Source organism: Zea mays, chromosome 1, assembly GCF_902167145.1.
Source record: "Zea mays cultivar B73 chromosome 1, Zm-B73-REFERENCE-NAM-5.0, whole genome shotgun sequence".
NCBI lineage: Eukaryota > Viridiplantae > Streptophyta > Magnoliopsida > Poales > Poaceae > Zea > Zea mays.
Genome location: NC_050096.1, coordinates 150,570,342 through 150,590,419, shown reverse-complemented (window position 1 = coordinate 150,590,419; position 20,078 = coordinate 150,570,342). Strand labels below are relative to the sequence as shown.

Genomic DNA, 20,078 nt, shown 5'->3' with positions numbered 1-20,078 from the left:
GTAATAGCTTGAAGAAGGGTAGCGCCCTCTCTGCCAGTCTTGAGATGAAGCAGCTAAGGGCGGCCAGTGACCCCGTAAGCTTCTGGATGTCCTTGATTCGGGCCGGAGGCCTCATTGTCTCAATTGCTTTGATATTCTCTGGGTTTGCTTCAATGCCCCGGTGTGAAACTAGGAATCCTAGCAACTTCCCTGTGGAGACACCAAAGACGCACTTTTCCGGGTTCAGCCTCGTGCGAGTTGCCCGCAGCTTGTCAAAGACCAGGGTTAAGTCTTCCACTAGGGTCGACCCTCTCTTAGTCTTGACCATGATGTCATCAACATATACCTCTATCCTGTCCCTAAACAGGTCACCAAAGGTCTTACTCATCGCCCATACAAATGTCGGCATGGCGTTTTTTAGACCATAAAGCATTACAACATAACAGTAAAGCCCATCCAAAGTTACAAAAGCGGTATGCTTCCTATCTTGCCTAGACATCTGGATCTGATGGAAACCAGAGTAAGCATCTAGGAAGGACAGGAGGTCGCATCCAGAGGTAGAATCCACGATTTGATCTATTCATGGAAGTGGATATGGGTCCTTGGGACAGGCCTTATTGAGGTTGGTGTAGTCGATGCACATTCGAAGCTTCCCGTTAGCCTTGGGAACAATGACTAGATTGGCCAGCCATATTGGGTAATGGACCTCTTCGATGAAGCCAGCGCGCATCAGCTTCCGGACCTCCTCATGGATGAAATCATGTCGCTCAATGGACTGTCTCCGAGGCTTCTGACTCACCGGTTTGGCGTCAGGGTGGATCTTCAGATGGTGCTCGATCACCTCCCTGGGGATCCTAGGCATCTGCGACGGTTCCCATGCGAATACGTCCGCATTTGCCTGGAGGAAGGCGACGAGCGCGATTTCCTATTTCTCCTCCAGATTGCCCACGATGCGAGTGGTCTGGGAGGAATCCACGCCGACCTAGATGTCTTGACGGGACCACCGTCTGCTCCAGATGGTTGCACCTTAGGCACCTTGGTAGGCGCCTTGGTACAGAAAGTCGAGGGGTCCCTCCCCCGTCATCCGGGCGAGCGGTTTCTGCCGCCAGGGCATGCAACTTCTCGACAGCGACAAGCGCAGCGGGGCGATCGCCCCACACGGTGAGGACCCCAGCAGGGGATGGCATCTTGAGGACCAAGTACCCGTAATGGGCAATGGCCATGAACCGGTACAGGGCCGGCCTGCCAATGATGGCATTGAAAGGGAGGTTAACCTCCGCAACGTCGAACTAGACGTTCTCAGTGCGGAAGTTCTCCTCAGTCCCGAATGTAACCGGGAGTGCGATGCTCCCAAGGGGATATACCGGTTGAGGGCCCACTCTGAAGAATGGGCGAGAGGGTCCCAGTCGGGATCCTAGGATCTGCAGCTGCTTGAACGCAGCATGACTGATGACGTTGATCCCAGCCCCACCATCAATCAGGACATGATGTAGCTTCATGTTGGCGATGACAGGGGCGGTGATGAGTGGTAGTATGCCAGCCCCTGCCATGTTTTCGGGGCAGTCGGATGCCCCGAAAGAGATAGTGGTGCTCCACCACCGCTGATGTGGGGCTGCCTTCGGGACCCCTAGGATCGTCGAAAGGACCTCGCGGCGCAGGGACTTCACGTTCCTACGGGAGGTGAGCTCCCAGCTTCCGCCATACATCACGTACAGCTTCTTGCGGCGATCGTTGACATCACCGGAGTGGAGTCTCTAGTGAGAATGTCCTTGAGGACTTGCTCGGGGGACTGATACCCGAGGTCCCGTTCTCCCGTGGCCACGTCACCTTTGTCGACCTTCTCCTTGCCAGGCCGGTGACGAGGCGGTGAGCCATCCCTGGAGGCCTGCTCGCGTCGCTCGCTGATGCGCTTCGCGAGCTTGAGGATCTCTCGGCATTCCGAGGCGCTGTGGCGACTGTTGGGATGGACAGGGCATGACCCACTGTTACTTCCCTGTTGCCATGGGCGCTTGCCGCGCTCATCGCGGCCCCCAGCCGCAGCTGCTGCGACTGGAGCACCAGACTGTGGCTTATCGTGACCGTGGTTCTTCTTCTTCTTCTTCTTGCCACCGCCCCGGGTGGCGGCACCTGAGCCGCCCATCTGGGTAACTCCAGTCTGCGGTGTCGAGTGCCATGCATAGCCCTCGGCAGCTCTGGCACATTTGTCAGCCAGAGCAAAGAGCGTAGTGACGGTTTCTACGTCATGCGTCGCTAATTTCTCCAACATCTTCTCATCACGCACCCCCTGCCGAAAAGCAGTGATAATGGAGGCATCGGAGATGTGAGGTATAGTCCCTCGTACCTTGGTGAAGCGGGAGATGAAAGCCCGGAGAGTCTCCCCGGGTTCCTACCTTACTGCATGGAGATGACCCTCCACACCATGTTGTTGATAAGCACTAGCGAAGTTTGATGTGAACCGTGCACAGAGCTCGTCCCAGGAGTAGATCGACCCCGGGGTGAGGTTCATGAGCCAGGTCCGGGCCGGCCCGGTCAAGGCTACATGGAAGTAGCTTGCCATTACTATAGTGTTTCCACCAGCTGCCGTAATGGCGGTGACGTAGACCTGCAAGAATTCCGACAGGTTTGACATGCCGTAATGGCGCCTTGAAGCAACCCGGCCGCCCTCCCCTCTCCCTCCCTCTCCTCTATAAAACCGACGCCGAGCTCCTCTCTTCTTCTCCCTTACCGAGCTCGCCCCCTACTCTCTCTCTCACTCTCCTCGCCGTTAAAGCCACCGTTGCCGTCGCCAGAGTTCGCCACACCGTCGCCGGAGCCCGTGGAGCTCGCCGGAACTACGCACCCGTTGTACCGAGCCTTCGCCTGGACGCACGCCCAAGCCCGTCTGTCATTCGTCCCAAGGTTGAATACAACCCCAAAATGTTGATTTATTTTCTAAAGCGTGTTTTGAATTAATTTATGGATCTTGTGAATTATCATTGTAATATTGAGATGATGTGATTTGGCGATTCATGTGTATGATTTTAGAAATTTCGATGTATACGTGTAGCCAAAATTGAACCCCGCGACAATGCTTTGAATATGTGTATGATTTAATAATTTTAAAAATGAATACGGTCACTATTCACTATCTCGGTGATTTTCATACTAGAATATGTTTACAATTAAACCTCGCTCTAGCACATGGAATGATATGGGTTAGTATTGATATAAGTATAATTTTATTGATATAAGAAAAATAGGGGAACTACTAGGCCACGTATTTCTGGTCAAATGAAGATATAGATTTTACTATTCATAATAAATGTATTCATAAGTATAGCACTTAAATTACTTAGAATTAGTAAAATATTTATCTATGTCATAAGAACTGTCGGTGGGAAAATCCACCGGCCGGGTGGTGGAATGCACCCGCCCTAATCCTAAGATGAGGAGGGGGCCTAAGCGCTTGCCTTATTGGTGAATCTGGATGAACACAAGAACACTCGAGGGTTTATAGTGGTTCAGGCCGCTAGAGCGTAATACCCTACATCTACTGTCTGTAAGCTGTATTGACCGTGTCCCTTGTAACGATGTGTCCCCTCCCTTTTATTGTTTAAGGGAGGTACATACAAGGATGCTGAGCTCCGACATGTGGGCCCAGGAGCATAATGGAAGAAATACATTATGTGAATAATTAATGCTGATAGCACACAAAGATCTTTGCTGGACGCTGTGTTGCTTCTCCGACTAGCTACTGCCACGTCTAGTCGTGTCCACAGGTGGGTGATGGCTTGTTGCAGTAGAATACGGAGTAGCCTGGTACGCCTGTTGTGCATAGAGGCGTATAGGCGGAGCCGTTCAGATTCCCTCCGCCTTAGTAACGCATGAATAATCAGCGGGAGTCATGATGACTGTAGTGCATGCAGCATTGATAGGAAACACGCGAGTAATGGTGAGTTATTGTCCTTGCTATGGTAACGTGTGAGTAACTGCACGGCCCACACAACGTGGATTGGGCACGCCGCCTATCACCGGAATGGACAGGCGCACGTCTTATCCGTAATGAATGCAAAGACGCGCGTAGCCTAGAGGCTTCATGCCAGGTTTCACCCGTTGGCTTACGCCGCTCGCAGTAGGCCACGTGGCAGCATCGGGTCTCCGTCTGGGCGGGGAGCAGGAGTGTATGTGATAAGGTCCGTATCCCACCAGATCAGGTCTGGACACGTGTCGGCACCGGACCCCCGCCTAGGTCCTGATTAAGGCCCGGGTATGTTCTGTCCTTGAACCCTGGGACCCCACTGTGGGTGGCCCGGACCCCATACAGGGGGGTCCAGATCCCATTCCAGGGGTCCGATTCGCACACGTGGAGGTCCTGGACCAAACTTGGAGGTCCAGACCATATATACAGGGGTCCAGCACCTTCCCATGGGGGTCCGGACGGACTCACTGGTGATGCCTCAGAGTATGTCTCTTTCTCTGGACACGTGGTGGCACCGGACCCGCCTATGTGGTGGGGTCAGGTGTTGTTGCTGGCTTAGAGTAGTCGCCCGAGGCTGGGGCAAGTCATGGCTTGGTCCCACATGCAGCTCTTTTACCACGCGACTAAAAATAGCCGCGTGGGTACTACGTTTTTATACAGAGGTAAGGGGTACCCTAGTTTCAGGGTACCGACAAGAACCATGAATATGTTATTAAAAGTCCCATTTAGTAGTTTACAATTAATTCTTAGTATATTAATGTCAGAAGAATTATAAATAAACAATTTTTAGTTATACGTATAAATTCTATTTAGAAAAGAAAGGAGAAAACCGAAATAGTAGAATTTATAATAATGTTAAAATGACTTAATTAGGCGCTCATACTTTCCTAATAAAGAAAATGATAGTTATGTTGTTAAACATAGGTTTCTTACTAATAAAGTAGATAATTTGTTTCTAATTTTAAAATGACCTTTTTAATAGATATCAAGTTTTTGATTTAACAAAGTTCGTTATAGATGTTTAAGTATAGCCGTATTAAATAGAAACTTAAAAGAATATGTAGACCATATGTTTCTTAATAAAAATAGAAGATAAATATAAGTCCAATTAATAGATTATTTATATTTTCTTAACTAAAAGATAAAAAGGGTCATCGCTTTTATAAACTAAAATGATAGTTTATACATAATTTCCTTTCTAATGAATTAGATCATTTGTTCCTACAATAGAATTAAAGATAATTAATAGATTAATTATCCTTTATCATATATTATTAATCAAACCTATAGTCAATTTGTTCTTAACTAGCTTTATGGCATGATTAATGATTTCATGGAATTTAGTCCACATTATATACGAATCACTTAGCTTTTCCTAAAGGATAAAATAAAGTAATAAGAGTTTAAGTTCTTTTATAACATAAAATGTTAATGAATATATTGACTTTGAATGTAGTTTCTTAATAATAGGCTATGCATTTTCCTAATCAAAGTAAGACAATTAATGATTTCTTTCTTTTACACGACAATCCACTTAAGGGCCTATAACCTAGCTTTTCATAAAATAGGTGTTTAATAATAATAATCTTTTCACCTAAAACCTATTTAGACTTATATCTTAGTTTATCATAAGTGAATGTTTAACAATGATTTATAAGATGTTCCATAATGCTTCCAAAATTAATAACGTATTTTGTAGCCCATTAACCTTAGATATATAACATATATCTTTTCTAAAAGGTTAAAAAGGTGTAATATTGTTATAACGTGTTTTATCATCTTATAAACCCTTAGTCTTAGACATATCACATATGACGTTTTATAAAAAGATTAAATTGGTGAACCTAATATTGGTATATTTTAATTAAGATATTTTAAAGCTCATGTCTTGTTTTATAAAGTATAGATCACACATTTTTTAAAAGAATACCCCCTTATTATAACCATTACTTGCGGTGTTTTTGAAAAACGAATGCTCTTTTCGTTAAGCTTTCTTTTAGCTTTGCGTATGGTGAATGTTGTATGTTATTGAGTAGTGTTTGTTTTTCTTGTTTATTTGTGTGATATTCAGTGGTTGATCTGGTAGTTAAGAATCAAGATCTATTCCGATCCATGGAAGAACCTCATGTTTTCTATAAGCAAGGCAAGTGGACTTCTCCCTCTGCATATTCTGTTTGATCCCAAACAATACATTTAATAAAGTTTATTCTTGGATATATATACATAATTTGATGGGTTACCTATTTAGATACACCTAACCTTTCCAACCTTACTCCTTGTTTAACCAGGGATTATGATCTAATCAAGTAGCTATGCTATTGCTACAACTTTAAATTTATGCAGTCACTCTTGTTTATGATATTAATGTTCCAAATTGTAAGTTTACATTATTGTTGCTAATCCGACGATTAAGCAAGATCATACGATTTAATTGGGACATGGAGTGACCACCCGGGAAAACAGTGCTACCCAGAGGGTGGTATGGGACGCCCTTGGCTAAATAACTAGGGAAGTCTTATGTTGGGTGTTGGTCGTGGTCGACCGGAACGGGGGCATCTGGCAAGCGCTTATAGTTCCGGCTTAGGCAGATTGGATACAGGCATAGTTCCCAAAGCTTTACCCTGCAAACTGGTCTATAAGTTGGTTACGTTAGGTGTACTCTATGGAGTTTGGCCATTTCTAGCATTTGCATAATGAGGACTCTAGGGAAAAGCCTCGTAGTGAGACCCTAGCCATTCACCTCGGAAGTGAATACGGGTCTAGCTAATCCGGGCTAGAAGGGAATCGTGACTCATGGGTAAAGATGTGCGACCTCTGCAGAGTGTAAAACTAATATATTAGACATGCTCATGGTTATGAGCAGCCTAGACTCCTCACATGATAATTGAACTTGAAGATGGAAATAAATCAAGATCCGATGATCTGCCAATGGTTTGCTTAAGTGGTTCCACTTAAGTGTTTTTGATATACTCTTGTACCTTTGTTTAATGGGAATACTTGGGATTCACACTTATTAGTAAGACATGTGTTGTTAATAAAATGTTGACCAACTAAAATGCTTACTACTCAACCTTAGCCTCACCTTGTTAAACTTGCATTAATTTTTTCCGCCACTTGCTGAGCCCCGACCATAAGTGAGCTCACCCTTGCTTAAATTTTGATCAGAAGTTTGCAGATGAAGTTATGATGCTGAGCTCCATGGATGCTAGTCTAGTGATACCCCCGTTCATCTTCCTGTGGATGGATGTCCATGTTTCGCTGTACTTTGATGAATAAAGGTTAAGACATATTGTCTGTTCGAAGTGTAATATGTTAATATAATCATTATTTACGCTTTTATGCATTATCCTTTTGATATATTACATTTGTGATGTCAACATATGTGTGGAAATAGATCCTGGCACACATATGCTATGTATCCGGCTCTGCCCTTAGAAACGGGTGTGACACTTAGTTGTTGCCAACAACGCCCGGTGCGAGGTAGTATTCATGAAGTGCTGGAATCCTGCAGTAATGGTTGTAAGTTAGAGCTTCATCGAGGTGTTCGAAATCAGTGTCGACCTGCTCGCCAAGAAGTAACTGCACAGCCTCGACATCTCCTATCTCAAGTTAGGCTAATCTCATATTTAATTAGCAGCCTCAATAGGGCTGAGGGGAGAAAACTGAGATTGTTCTCATTTGCCCGTAAGTCCATTTTGTCTTTTGTCACTTCCAACCCTTTTGGTTATCTGCTCAATTGTTCTAGATGTTGTTTTTTCCAACAAAGTATCGTGCATAACATCGATTGCTTACCCAAATGGACTCTGACATTTGGACAACTCAGGCAAGAAAGGATTAAATTTTGGTTTGATCTTGATACTATGTTAAAATTCACTAAGGAAACTAGGATCATTGTTTTCCAGATGGGGATTGATTGGACAATGCCATTGCCTAGGGAACTAATCGAAGACCTCAAGAGCTCAGTAAGTATTGTGAATCTACTCTGCGCTTCATGCGATTTATCTGAACGTTTATACTTCCTCTTCTCTGTGTAGTGTGTTGTATTCTTTTGTCTTTGCCATGGTGAAATAAGACAACCATCACTTTTTCTAGGTCGATTTTGCAGCGCTCGAGCGGTAAAGATGGATCGTCCAAAGGGTTCAACCATCAATTTTACAGTTGTGTGAAATGGCCAACCATCAATTTCAATGGCAAAAGTATAGATTACAACTGCAAAATTGGTGGAATAAGACAACCACCAATTTTGCAGTTGTGTGAAATAGCCAACTGCAAGTTAAATATTTAATATTTGATGTATTCCCAGCCAACTTAACATGTTCTGTTCAATATGCTCTCATGCACTTCACTTAAAATCATGTTTTGCATTTGCTTGAAGATTTTGTTGAAGAGCGAATGGAGAAGGCACTAGCAGAATCTGATAAAATAGAAGCTGAAAGCAACGATGCTGATGCAGAAGATAACAAGGCAAGGAAGTCCTTTGTAATATCAGTATCTTCTCACGTTGTGTTATGTAATCTGTATTGTTGCCGTTGAAATACCAACATTTGTTTTACTCGTCTGATACTGTGCGCCCAATAGCCCAACTATACTATCTGTAGGCTGTAGCTAATAGCAAAAGGCTCGTTGCTTGGTTTTGACTGTGCATACCTGTGTTTCTGGTCATAGGAATTTGGTGTCTTTGCAATCCATATTTGATTTTCCTTGTCATAAGTTTTCTCATTATATTTTTGCTATAGAGAAGAAAAGGTCCCACATGTGAATGCCATCTACTTGCTAGAAATTTTGATTTTGTGATCAGGAAGCTTATTTTGTAATACAATTGAAAGTGAAGCTCCTTTTGTAGGGCAACATAAAAAAGGCCCTGAATAATTCACAACAGATCAAATGATGCCTTTTGCTTTATCTGTTCACCCTTTTTGTGCACAAAGCTTGGGGCTCACATACTTAAACCATTTCCCCATTTATGGTGATAGCTAGGATACATTCTAATATGCAGTTTGAACTCATACAACAAATAGTTATGTCTATAATGTTTAATTGTTAAGTTTGGATTTTTGCGTTGGTTTAATTGTTTCGAACTTTTTCTTGTCAAATTAATTGAACTTAATATGTACGACTATGAAAAACCTTTATATTTCAGGCCTATTGAAGTTGAACAATCGATTCTTCAAGACCTGCGAAACTGTGCACAACTAAATAACGTGGCAATGCCATCTGTTAGCTTCTACATATTCTTGATGTCCATTTTTCAGATTCATGTCTTTTGCTTTTTCCCTGTAACTGTACCTGCTTCAGCTTGTGATGCACATAATTTCCATAAATTCATACCACCTACCCACTTTGCTCCTATTGAACCCCATTTTTCCTGCTCTTGTACACGTACATATGCCTTCACCTGTTAAGTTTCCTTGGTAAAAAAAATGTTAATTTCAGTGTTCCAATTCCTGTGTAATCATATTGGGTATATGGCTTCTACCTTAGTCTACTAAGAAGATTATTACTGAAAGGTACGAAGATTACTGGAAGATAGGGCGCCGTAAGGGCGCCTTTCTAGTTCCATTCATTCGGAGCGCAGGAAGCAAGGAGCGGACGCGCGCGGAAGTGGATGGAAGGACGGAAACGATAAAAGGCAGAAACATTGCGCCGTCAGATTGAAATCGGCCCACTTCTTCGTGAAATCGGCCCACTTGCGCGCCGTGCACGCGACGCTGCGCCTAAAAAATATCCTGGTCACCACTCGACGGAATGCCATCCCAAATTAGGCTTGAAAACGATCGGGAACGGTCGGGAAAATGCTCAAACCATTACCGTTACTGTATTTTTTGCCGAAATCGGAAACGGGAACGGGAATATTGGACGGAAAAACGAAACCGGTATTACAAGATATCGGGAACGGAACATGTTCAATCGGGAACGAGTCGATTACGATCGGGAATCGGTAACACGAAAAAGAAACATTTGCAGGCTATGACCCTATGATTATGGTCCAAGACTAACAACCCCAAAGACATTCATTGCACAATAAATATTACAGAAAGCGTAGGCAAGCAGCCCAACAGCCAACACATTCATTGCACAATACGCAAGATCCATTTCCATATTAGTATATTACTCAGTCCACATATTACCCAAAGACATACTCGGACGACATGCCCAACAGCAGAGAGTAGTATGCTGGTAGCCTAGTACTAGTACCACTACAACACTAGACTACACTACCAGTGTTAGTAAACTAGCAGTCCACAGCCAAAAGCCCAAAAGTATATGGCAAGTCCAAAACTATCCACTATCCAGCAACCAAAATTCACAAGTGACAAGTCCAAAAGTATCCACTATCCAGCAACCAAAATTCACAAGTGACAAGTCCAAAAGTATCCACTATCCAGCAGCCAGCACCAGAACCTAACTCTACATGTCAAAGTAGCTCTGATCATCTACATTTAGCCCATCTATATCTCCTTCATCACTGTCTATGACATCATCGTCCTACAACGTATAGAAGGCAACATATATTCATATATGGCAGCAACATAAATTTGTATATAATAGAAATCAAATAAAGAAGCAAAATACGACATATATGTGAGAGGAAGCAGTAACAATACCTCAATCTTCAGGTTTGAAACAATAGCCTCAATAACTTCAAGATGATGACGAGCCCACAGCAGAGCCATAGGCAGCAGCACCCCCAGTCGGTGGCATGTTCTAGTCCTGTTTTCAGACGCGGAGAGGTCAGAGCAAGATGAGTGGAGAATGTAGAGTGCAGCCGCCGATCGGTACCTGTCTCGCCGGCGAGCGATGGAGTAGGGCTCGACCGCCGCTGGCCTGCTGCTGGTGCGTCCGTGCATGGAGCAGGCCGCCGCTGTCCCCTTCCGCTACTTTGCTCAGCCACCAGCCGGTAGCCCGTAGCCCGCATACGCAGCAGCAGACCAGCAGCACGCAAAGCGGGGAGCGGGGAGTGGGCGAGCGGCAGAGGACAGAGAGCGGCTGAGCGGGCGGTGGGCGGCAGCACTGCAGCAGGCACAGCACCGACAGCGGCACAGCGGCTTGCGACTGAGCGGCAGCACGCACGCACCACACCACGCAGCACACACAGGCACATCCCGCACATAAGCTAGGGTTACATTTGGCCATTTGGGGCTTTGGGCCAAGCACGCATTTGGGCCAAGCTGAAGCACGCATTTGGGCCAAGTGTAAACGGGAACACATACAGGATTATTCCGGATACAATACAAGAACCGTTAATCCGGTCGGGAAACAACTCTTCCTGATTTCGTTCCTGTTACCGTCCGTATTTCCCGTATTTTTTCCTGTTTCCTGTTTTTCCCGAAAATCCGATATACGATCGGTTAACGCGGTATACGACGCCGGTCGGTACGGGATTTTTCCGTCCCGGTTTCATCCCTATCCCAAATCATCGGCGTTTTTTTGCATTTTAGCCCTTTTTAGTTTTTATTTTCACAAATACGCTCTTTTCAATTTCATTTCAAAAAATAGACCATCAGCTCGGCGCCATCACTGTTGGCGCCGAGCTACAACGTGTCGGCGCCAATTAATTTAGCGTGTACATGTAAGAGTCGACGTCTACGTGGATCTGACGTGGCAGCACCTCAGCGCCGTGGATCTCGGCGCCAACCTTCGTGTCTATAAATATCCTACTCCAGTCGCTAGTTTTTTCTAATAATTTCTCTTCTATCAAAGATTAAAACAATTTAAATATTATCAGTTTAGAGTTTAGGGTCTTGAACATATTATTGAACATATTATGAGTCCCACAAGATTAAAACATCTAAATCCATACATTGGAAAAACAATTTATAGATATGTCTTATATTTTCAGCCCTCTCGTAAAAAAATATGCATTCGTCCTTAAAAAGCCTTCCGGTAGACCCTAGTAGTGATATGGCGTGGACAAAGATATATACTGACTAATTATAGGTTATTAAAATAGCTAATATATATCAATACAGAAATAGTCGTTGTACATACACTATAATATTAGTGTACTAAATATGTCCAAAAAAATGCAACTCGATCGATATCCGGCCCAAGTCAAATTTATCTCAATTTATAAATGATAGTATCAACGGATATAATTAAAGAAGTTATACTATAACAATGTATTGTATGATAAATCTAATACTAGTCATTTGACATCATAAATACTAGTAGTTTTTTTAAAGTAAGTGAAATTAAGAATGACTCAACTTGATATGTAGCTAGAAGAACGTCATTCCTTTTTTTACCAAATGAAAATAGAAGTCCATTACTCGGGTTCTGCGCTTCGATGATAATGAGCGAGTCACCGGCAAAAAAACGAGGGATGCTAGGAGCACCTCAGCAAGTCTTTTTTATTCCAGCAGGGCGTGGGAGGCTTGGCCATCCTCCACCGACGTAGGGTCAGTTAGCGATAAAAACGGGACGGATACAGCTGGATAGAGGGCTATCCCGTATCCTACCCTAATGTATTTCTTTCGGATACGAGACCGGATACGGATAGTTAAGATTCGGGGCGGGTACAAGACGGGACCGGATAATAATCCGGGCAGGTAAGAAACGGATAACAGATACTATGCGGGTAAGTACCGGATAGTTGTCGGGTAGTTCGTACCGATGACATTAATTGCCCAACCATCCAACAAACACATAAATTAAGCAACACATAATCATGTATATGATAGATCAAATGTAGGAAAGAAACCTATAAAATTAACATCATGCAGTTCAAAGTTACTAATCACAAGGACATTGTGGAACCAACAACAAAATATTAAAAAAATTCGACAGCATGTCTCCTATTTTAGACATAATCTACAAGTCCACAAGTATATAACAGATAGTAGATAGTTGACATTAATTAACATAAAGGAAGAAGTGCAAATAAGAAAATACATTAGGGTAGGAGCATGCCCCTGGCTGGCTTGTGCTTGGAAGTGCAAATTAGAAGTGCAAATACATTAGAAGTGCAAATTCGACAACATGCCCCCTCGGCAGGCTTGCAGGTTGCAGACTTGCAGCCTTGCTCGAGCTAGGGGCTAGGGCCGTCCGTGGGCTTGCAGCTTGCCCTTGCACTGCTGCGTGAGGACTGAGGAATGTGGGTGCGCCTGTGGATGGGCCGCCTATCAAGCAGATTAACAGAAGCAGCAGAGAGTAGGCCCAATCCAGGTACCCGAATGGTACTCGTATCCTACTCGAGATTTTCGGGTACTGACCGGGTATTAGTGATTCCGTATCCTATCCGTATCCGAGGTTCAATATTCGGGTAGTACCCGTATCCGTCCCGACAAACATAAATACCCGTATCCGTATCCGAAATTTTGACTCGTTTTCGTACTCGTATCCGATACCCGTTCTGGGTACCCGTCCCGTTTTCATCTCTAGGGTCAGCCTGCGCATGACCGACACGGCCTCTGCGGACGGAGGCGGCCCTGCGCCGTGTCTAGGCGCCGGCGGACGAGCAGTCCAAGCGTTCCAGCGCTCGCTCGGTGCTGCCAGGCGGCAAACGCACATCGTGCAGCATAAGCATCCCGACCATGTAGGCGCTTGGACACGAGCTGGAGTGGGATATTTATAGACACGGAGGTCGGCGCCGAGATCCATGGCGTCGAGGTCGGCGCCGAGATCACGACGCCGAAGTGCTGCCACGTCAGATCCACGTAGGCGTCGACTCTTACATATACACGCTAAATTAATTGGCGCTGATACGTTGTAGCTCGGTATCAATATTGATGGCGCCGAGCTAAAGGTTCATTTTTGAAATGAAACTGAAAATACGTATTTGTGAAAATAAAACCAAAAAGGCTAAAATGAAAAAAAAGGGAATCATCAGGTACCTCTGGCTTCTCAGCCACAGCGCAGAGCGGCTCGATCAAGGCCCAATCGTGCTTCTAGTAAGCCCACAAAATTTCGGCCCGCTCGAGCTCGGACCAACCCTATTCTTCCCGCCACACCGCCCTCTCCCTTCCCGCCCAAAGCCTCCTCTTTATTCCCTTCTTCCCGCCATCCCCCGAACACTTCGCCGCCCCCCTCCCGCCTCCCGCTGTTCTCTGCCTCCCACCCCCACGCCGCCGTCCCATCACCGCCGCTGGGATGAAGAACCCTGACTTCGCCGCAGACAAAGGTACGTGTTGCTGTGGCAACATCATCCGGAACCTCCTCGAACCGTTTCTTCGTTTGCTCGCGCAAGGTTCTAGAACGTTCTCTGACGGTGCGTTGGTTCTTTGTGTTTGATTTGTCTCTGCAGCGCTCGCCAAGGACTTCCTGTCCAATTTCACCGGCCCTCACGGCGAGCCCAAGTACCTGAACATCCTGGTACCCATGATCGGTTTATCTTCCCCGTGTTCTAGGCTTGCCCCTTCCAGATCGGTTTTTTTCTCTCTCTCTCTCTCGCAATTTCACGCTGATTTCTCTTTCTGCTTGCAGCAAGATGTCGCGAACAGGAAGATACGCGCGGTCCAGATCGAGCTGGACGACCTATTCCACGTACAAACTTCTCACCTCCACAGTGTTCAGTTCCTTTTAGTTTTTTCCCTTTTTCCCAACTTCGCGGGTACAAGATGTGGTTTTGGGTGTAAAATGTTGTTCCTGGTGTGCAGTATAAGGATGTCGACGAGGAGTTCTTGCAGCGTGTCACCGAGAACACGCGGCGCTACATCGGCATCTTCGCGGAGGCCATGGACGAGATCATGCCGGAGCCCACAGAGGCGTACACCGTCGACGAGGACCAGGACATCCTGATGACGCAGCGTGTGGATGAGGGGGCCGACGGCGGCGCGGACGGCACGGACCCGCTACAGAAAATGCCACCAGAGATCAAACGGTTCTTGTAAGTGGCTTTGTCCTAAATTTCTCTGGTGAATGGTGTCCTGTTTTCGGTAATTTGGTTAAAACAAAAGAGATTGGAAACGAGAGAGTATGACATTGCATGTTATGAAGATAAATCATATTACTGCTTGTACTGCATAATTAGATTAGATTTTTCTGCCTCTGATTTTTTTTCTGTAAATCGAAGCATTTCATCTGGTTTGATAGACCATGTCTGGAACATTACAACGGAATATAAAATTTCCTGCAAGCTTATAAGGATATTGAACTGTTATACTACCATATAATATTTCATCCGAATTAAACATTTGCACCTCAGATTTTTGCTAAGATTATTTCTCGAGCTACTTAATTCTGTGCCACAGCTCCAATAATTTTCCTGTCTATCCAATTATGTGCTCTGTTGATTTTAACTGATTTTTTGGGTGGGCATTTTAGTGAGGTTTACATCAAGGCATTCTCAAAGGTGACTCCACTCACCATTCGGCAAGTGAAGGCATCCAACATTGGTCAGCTTGTGAAAATATCTGGGATTGTTACTCGCTGCTCGGATGTGAAGCCCTTGATGCAGGTTGCTGTTTATACATGTGAAGAATGTGGCTTCGAGATATACCAGGTACTTGATCTCATTTTTAGGCTTACTTTTTAAGAATTTGGCTCTTCATATTGACATTGTGATAAATGATCATAGAGCAGCGTAGGACATGTGCTGAAATATCCGGTTAAATGTACTTCTTTCTATACTCAGCTGCATACCTAGATTTTTTCACCGGTCTATGTTCTATTTCAAACAAAACTTTTGTTTTAAATTTGGCAGGAAGTGACTGCTAGAGTGTTTATGCCCCTCATTGAATGTCCATCTCAACGATGCAAGCTGAACAAAGCGAAGGGAAATCTAATCCTTCAACTGCGTGCGTCAAAGTTTTTGAAATTTCAGGAGGTATTAACCTTTCTTCACAATCTGGTCAAGCAGGGCTTTCTTTCTTCATTTAAAGGACCAGCCAAAATTTCATCTTATTTTGGATTCCACTTTTATATAACTACACTTTCCTGCAGGTAAAGCTTCAAGAGTTAGCAGAGCACGTACCAAAGGGCCACATTCCTCGTGCTCTGACTGTTCATCTAAGAGGAGAGCTGACTAGAAAGGTAAAGCAAAATAGTAGCTTTCTTGTAATTTGAGCAGTTTTGCTTTGCAGTACAATAGCTTCTACTTTTCTGTTATCGCCATTTCTGTATCAAAGTACTCTACAGTTTAGGTTTGAAAGGAAGTTGCTTTTAGATTTGTGCTTTTGGTTTATTCAATTCACTATCTGAATGCTCTCATGAGAATTAAGAACTCACTAAAGGTATTCTGTAATATAACCAAGTACTAATGCTATCATGGGCAGGTTGCACCTGGAGATGTGGTTGAGATGTCGGGTATTTTTCTCCCTATGCCATACTACGGGTTTAGAGCGATGCGCGCAGGATTAGTTGCTGATACTTACTTGGAAGCAATGTCTGTCACCCACTTCAAGAAAAAATATGAGGAGTAAGTCATCTAGGTTTCATGCCGAGCAATCCATCTATCTTCTGCAACTGTCTGATAGTGATTGCAAAACTGTTTCAGGTATGATCTAAAAGGTGATGAACAAGAACAAATTGACCGATTGGCTGAGGACGGTGATATCTACAGTAAGCTGGCAAGGTCCTTGGCACCTGAAATATTTGGCCATGAAGATGTCAAAAAGGCACTGCTGTTACTACTTGTTGGTGCACCCCATCGGAAGCTCGCAGATGGCATGAAGGTACGTATGCTGCTAGGAATCAGTATGATGTCATTTCCATCCGAGGCTTTGTTCTCTCCAACAGTTTACATCTCAATATTGACTGAAATGTAAATGTACAGATCAGAGGAGACCTGCATATATGCATGATGGGAGATCCTGGTGTTGCAAAGAGTCAACTTCTGAAGCATATTATCAATGTTGCACCAAGAGGAGTGTACACCACTGGACGTGGGAGCAGTGGTGTTGGACTTACCGCTGCAGTCCAGAAAGATCCAGTAACAAATGAGTTTGTCCTCGAAGGTGGAGCACTGGTAAGACCAACACCCCCTTATGATGGCATCTTTTACTGTATTTCTCTTTTCTACTGAACTACAGGTGCAAACCTTTTGTACTCCAATCCTGACTATAGCTAACGAGAAAATATGTAGTTTTTCCATTTTAAAATCTGTCAACAGTTGAGATTTCGTACTTATATTACTGGTAAATCTTCAATTTCATCCTTGTTTCGAGTTGTTTCTTTAGCACTACAAACTGTGCTGGCACCCCCCAAGAGGGTTCATTTGGTCCAAATCATAGGCATCCAATCTTGCTAATAATTAATCTCATAGCACAAACTCTTGGGTTCCAGGTACTGGCAGATATGGGCATTTGTGCTATAGATGAGTTTGACAAGATGGAAGAGTCAGACAGGACAGCGATTCATGAGGTAATGGAGCAGCAAACAGTTAGCATTGCCAAGGCTGGCATCACCACCTCTCTTAATGCGAGAACTGCAATTCTGGCTGCTGCAAATCCAGCATGGTAAGGTTTGATATGAATATATTTAATTGCTAGGGTACAAAAAGAAATTTTCATTAGTTGACAATGGTAATCGCCTTTAACTATTTAGGGGAAGGTATGATATGAGGAGAACCCCAGCAGAAAATATAAATCTACCTCCAGCTCTTCTGTCTCGTTTCGACCTCCTTTGGTTAATCCTGGATCGTGCAGACATGGAAACTGATCTTGAAATGGCAAGACACGTTGTTCATGTGCATCAAAATCTTGAATCACCAGCGCTGGGGTTCACACCACTTGAGCCATCTGTACTCAGGCAAGGACACTATTCCTCGAGTAGCAGTGCTCATGTTCACTTATTTCAATTTCATAGTTGAATTGCTAATTGGAAGTTCCAGAAACTAAAAGCTGAAATACATCATTATCTTTGCATTATCTAATGCTTGCTAGTCTACAACCTTTATCTGTTCACAGAGCATACATATCTGCTGCTAGAAGAGTCATTCCTTCTGTTCCTAGAGAGCTCGAGGAATACATTGCAACTGCATATTCCAGCATCCGCCAAGAGGAGGCGAAGTCAAATGCACCAACCTCCTACACAACTATCAGAACACTTTTGAGCATACTCCGTATCTCTATTGTAAGTAACTTGACTGTTCTCCCTTCACAATACCATATGAAAATATCGCTTTAAACATGCCGCTGCTTGCCCATTTCAGGCCTTGGCAAGACTGAGGTTCTCAGAAACTGTGGCTCAGAGCGATGTCGACGAAGCACTGCGACTGATGCAAATGTCCAAGTACTCATTATACTCAGATGACCGCCAGCGGTCTGGCCTTGATGCAATATCTGACATATATTCCATCCTGAGAGACGAAGCTGCTAGGACGAGCAGCATGGATGTGAGATACGCTCACGCTCTTAACTTGATCTCCAGAAAGGTAGTTTTTACTTCTGCATACACATACTGGTACAGGTGCACAACTCAGTATATGGCCTGATTGCTGACAAATTGGTTGGTGCTAAAATGTCTGAATCACAGGGATACAGCGAGGCTCAATTGAAGGAATGCTTGGAGGAATACGCTTCCCTGAATGTGTGGCAGATCCATCCAAGCACATTTGACATCCACTTCATTGATGCCTGATGCAGAAGCCGATGCCGATCACCTAACATTTCATCATGATCCAAGGATTTGAAGACCTTCGACTGAAGCCTAACAAGATTTAAAAGTTTTCTAGTGATAGTGAACGACAGCCCATTTCTTGATGGCAATGATGTAATGCTGAGAAGCCTATCTCAATTGCACTAGTAGAAACAATCTCAATTGTACTAGAAGAACCATTCTTGTATGACTTGTGAGTAGCTTGTTTTTATATTTGCTGACATTTTTCCACACTTGATAGTGAAGTAGATGTAACTTGCGTGTTTCTTGTTTGCTTGTTATAAATCAATACGACACAAAGTAGATCAAATATAGAGAATATACATATTTAACGTGAAAAATTCTTTCAAAGCGAAGGCGAAAAACCACGGCCGTCGGCCAGCAATAATATCATTATTTTTCGGGTGGTTACAGATCGCATTATTTTTCGGGTGGTTACAGATCGCAGGAGATTTACAATGAGGTGACGATCTCCTGTAGATTACAAGTGTATTTATAGAGGCGAAACCCTAAGGTGAGTTTTCGGGTGGTTACAGATCGCAGGAGATTTACAATGAGGTGACGATCTCCTGTAGATTACAAGTGTATTTATAGAGGCGAAACCCTAAGGTGAGTAGGAAACGATCCATACCACGGGGGGCTCCGCCACCCGCACCCCCAAGCGTCCTGGGTGACGAGCCTCCGCTTCGCTCGCTAACTTGGCCGCCTTCATCAGAATTTGGATCACAAACTTAATAAACTCCACCTTAAGACGAATTCCTTGTAGCATCATAATACGAAACTCCACCTCAAACAATGCGTCATCGTCACCGCCGACAACCACTAGAGGCTAATTTGTAATACCAACTAAGCTTAAGCATAGCTCAAACTTAGCAACAGGAACATGTTTCGTCATCATATCAGCAGGATTATCATGAGTATTGATCTTGCATACATTCACCAAACCTTTCTCAATAATATCACGAACGAAGTGATAACGAATATCAATATGTTTGGATTTCTCAGTAATCATCTGATCTTTGGTGAAATAAATAGCACTCTGACTATCGCAATGAATGGTAATGCAAGACTTAATTCCACATAGCTCTGAATATATACCTTTCAACCATAAGGCTTCCTTAGTAACTTCTGCAATCGCCATATACTTAGCCGGTCTACATTGAAACTCTATGATTTCATGTGTAGGCCACTTAGGTTTCTACACATAGTGCGTCACAACTTTCTCGAAACATTTTAAAATTTTTATCACAGCCTCTACATATGATATCATGACATGTGGACAAGTTTCATGATTTTTTTGACTTTGTTTGTGTTTTATATATTTTTTAAACAACTTGATGGCAAGTTCACGATCATGTTTAGTGAGCATGGTGCTCGAAGATTCCGGTTTGCTCCTGAAATCGGTCGTAACTTGTGCTAAATAACATGGATATCATTTTTGCATACACGGTTTTCCATGTTTCGAGTGTCTTACAGTTCAAATCTGAGTTATCTAAGGAAATTCAATTAAACAAACTAAATCTAATAGTTATAGAAAACACTTTTATAATTGTGCCAAAATGGTATATGTAGGTCTACAGAGTGTAGCAACATACCACAAAAAGTT

General features: G+C 43.8%; 1 protein-coding gene across 1 annotated transcript; it reads left to right on the top strand.

Annotated features, from left to right (window-relative positions):
* The first annotated feature begins 13,945 nt into the window (after positions 1–13,945).
* On the top strand, positions 13,946–18,692 carry LOC542504 (replication licensing factor MCM7 homologue). The gene is made up of 15 exons (NM_001112054.2): positions 13,946–14,057; positions 14,181–14,248; positions 14,360–14,419; positions 14,533–14,762; positions 15,200–15,377; positions 15,579–15,701; positions 15,818–15,907; positions 16,150–16,292; positions 16,371–16,548; positions 16,650–16,841; positions 17,159–17,331; positions 17,420–17,623; positions 17,782–17,947; positions 18,027–18,248; positions 18,350–18,692. Exons 1-15 carry the CDS (start codon positions 14,027–14,029, stop codon positions 18,452–18,454), a joined length of 2,163 nt encoding a protein of 720 aa, NP_001105524.2. The 5' UTR covers positions 13,946–14,026; the 3' UTR covers positions 18,455–18,692.
* Positions 18,693–20,078: the final 1,386 nt, after the last annotated feature.

What these genes read in the sequence shown, in the direction of transcription:
- LOC542504 (NM_001112054.2), top strand. Translation starts at nt 14,027, where the DNA reads ATGAAGAACCCTGACTTCGCCGCAGACAAAG. An exon ending in CCAGAGATCAAACGGTTCTT is followed by an intron (nt 14,763 to 15,199) that starts GTAAGTGGCTTT and finishes TGGGCATTTTAG; the next exon opens with TGAGGTTTACATCAAGGCAT. An exon ending in GCATACTCCGTATCTCTATT is followed by an intron (nt 17,948 to 18,026) that starts GTAAGTAACTTG and finishes TGCCCATTTCAG; the next exon opens with GCCTTGGCAAGACTGAGGTT.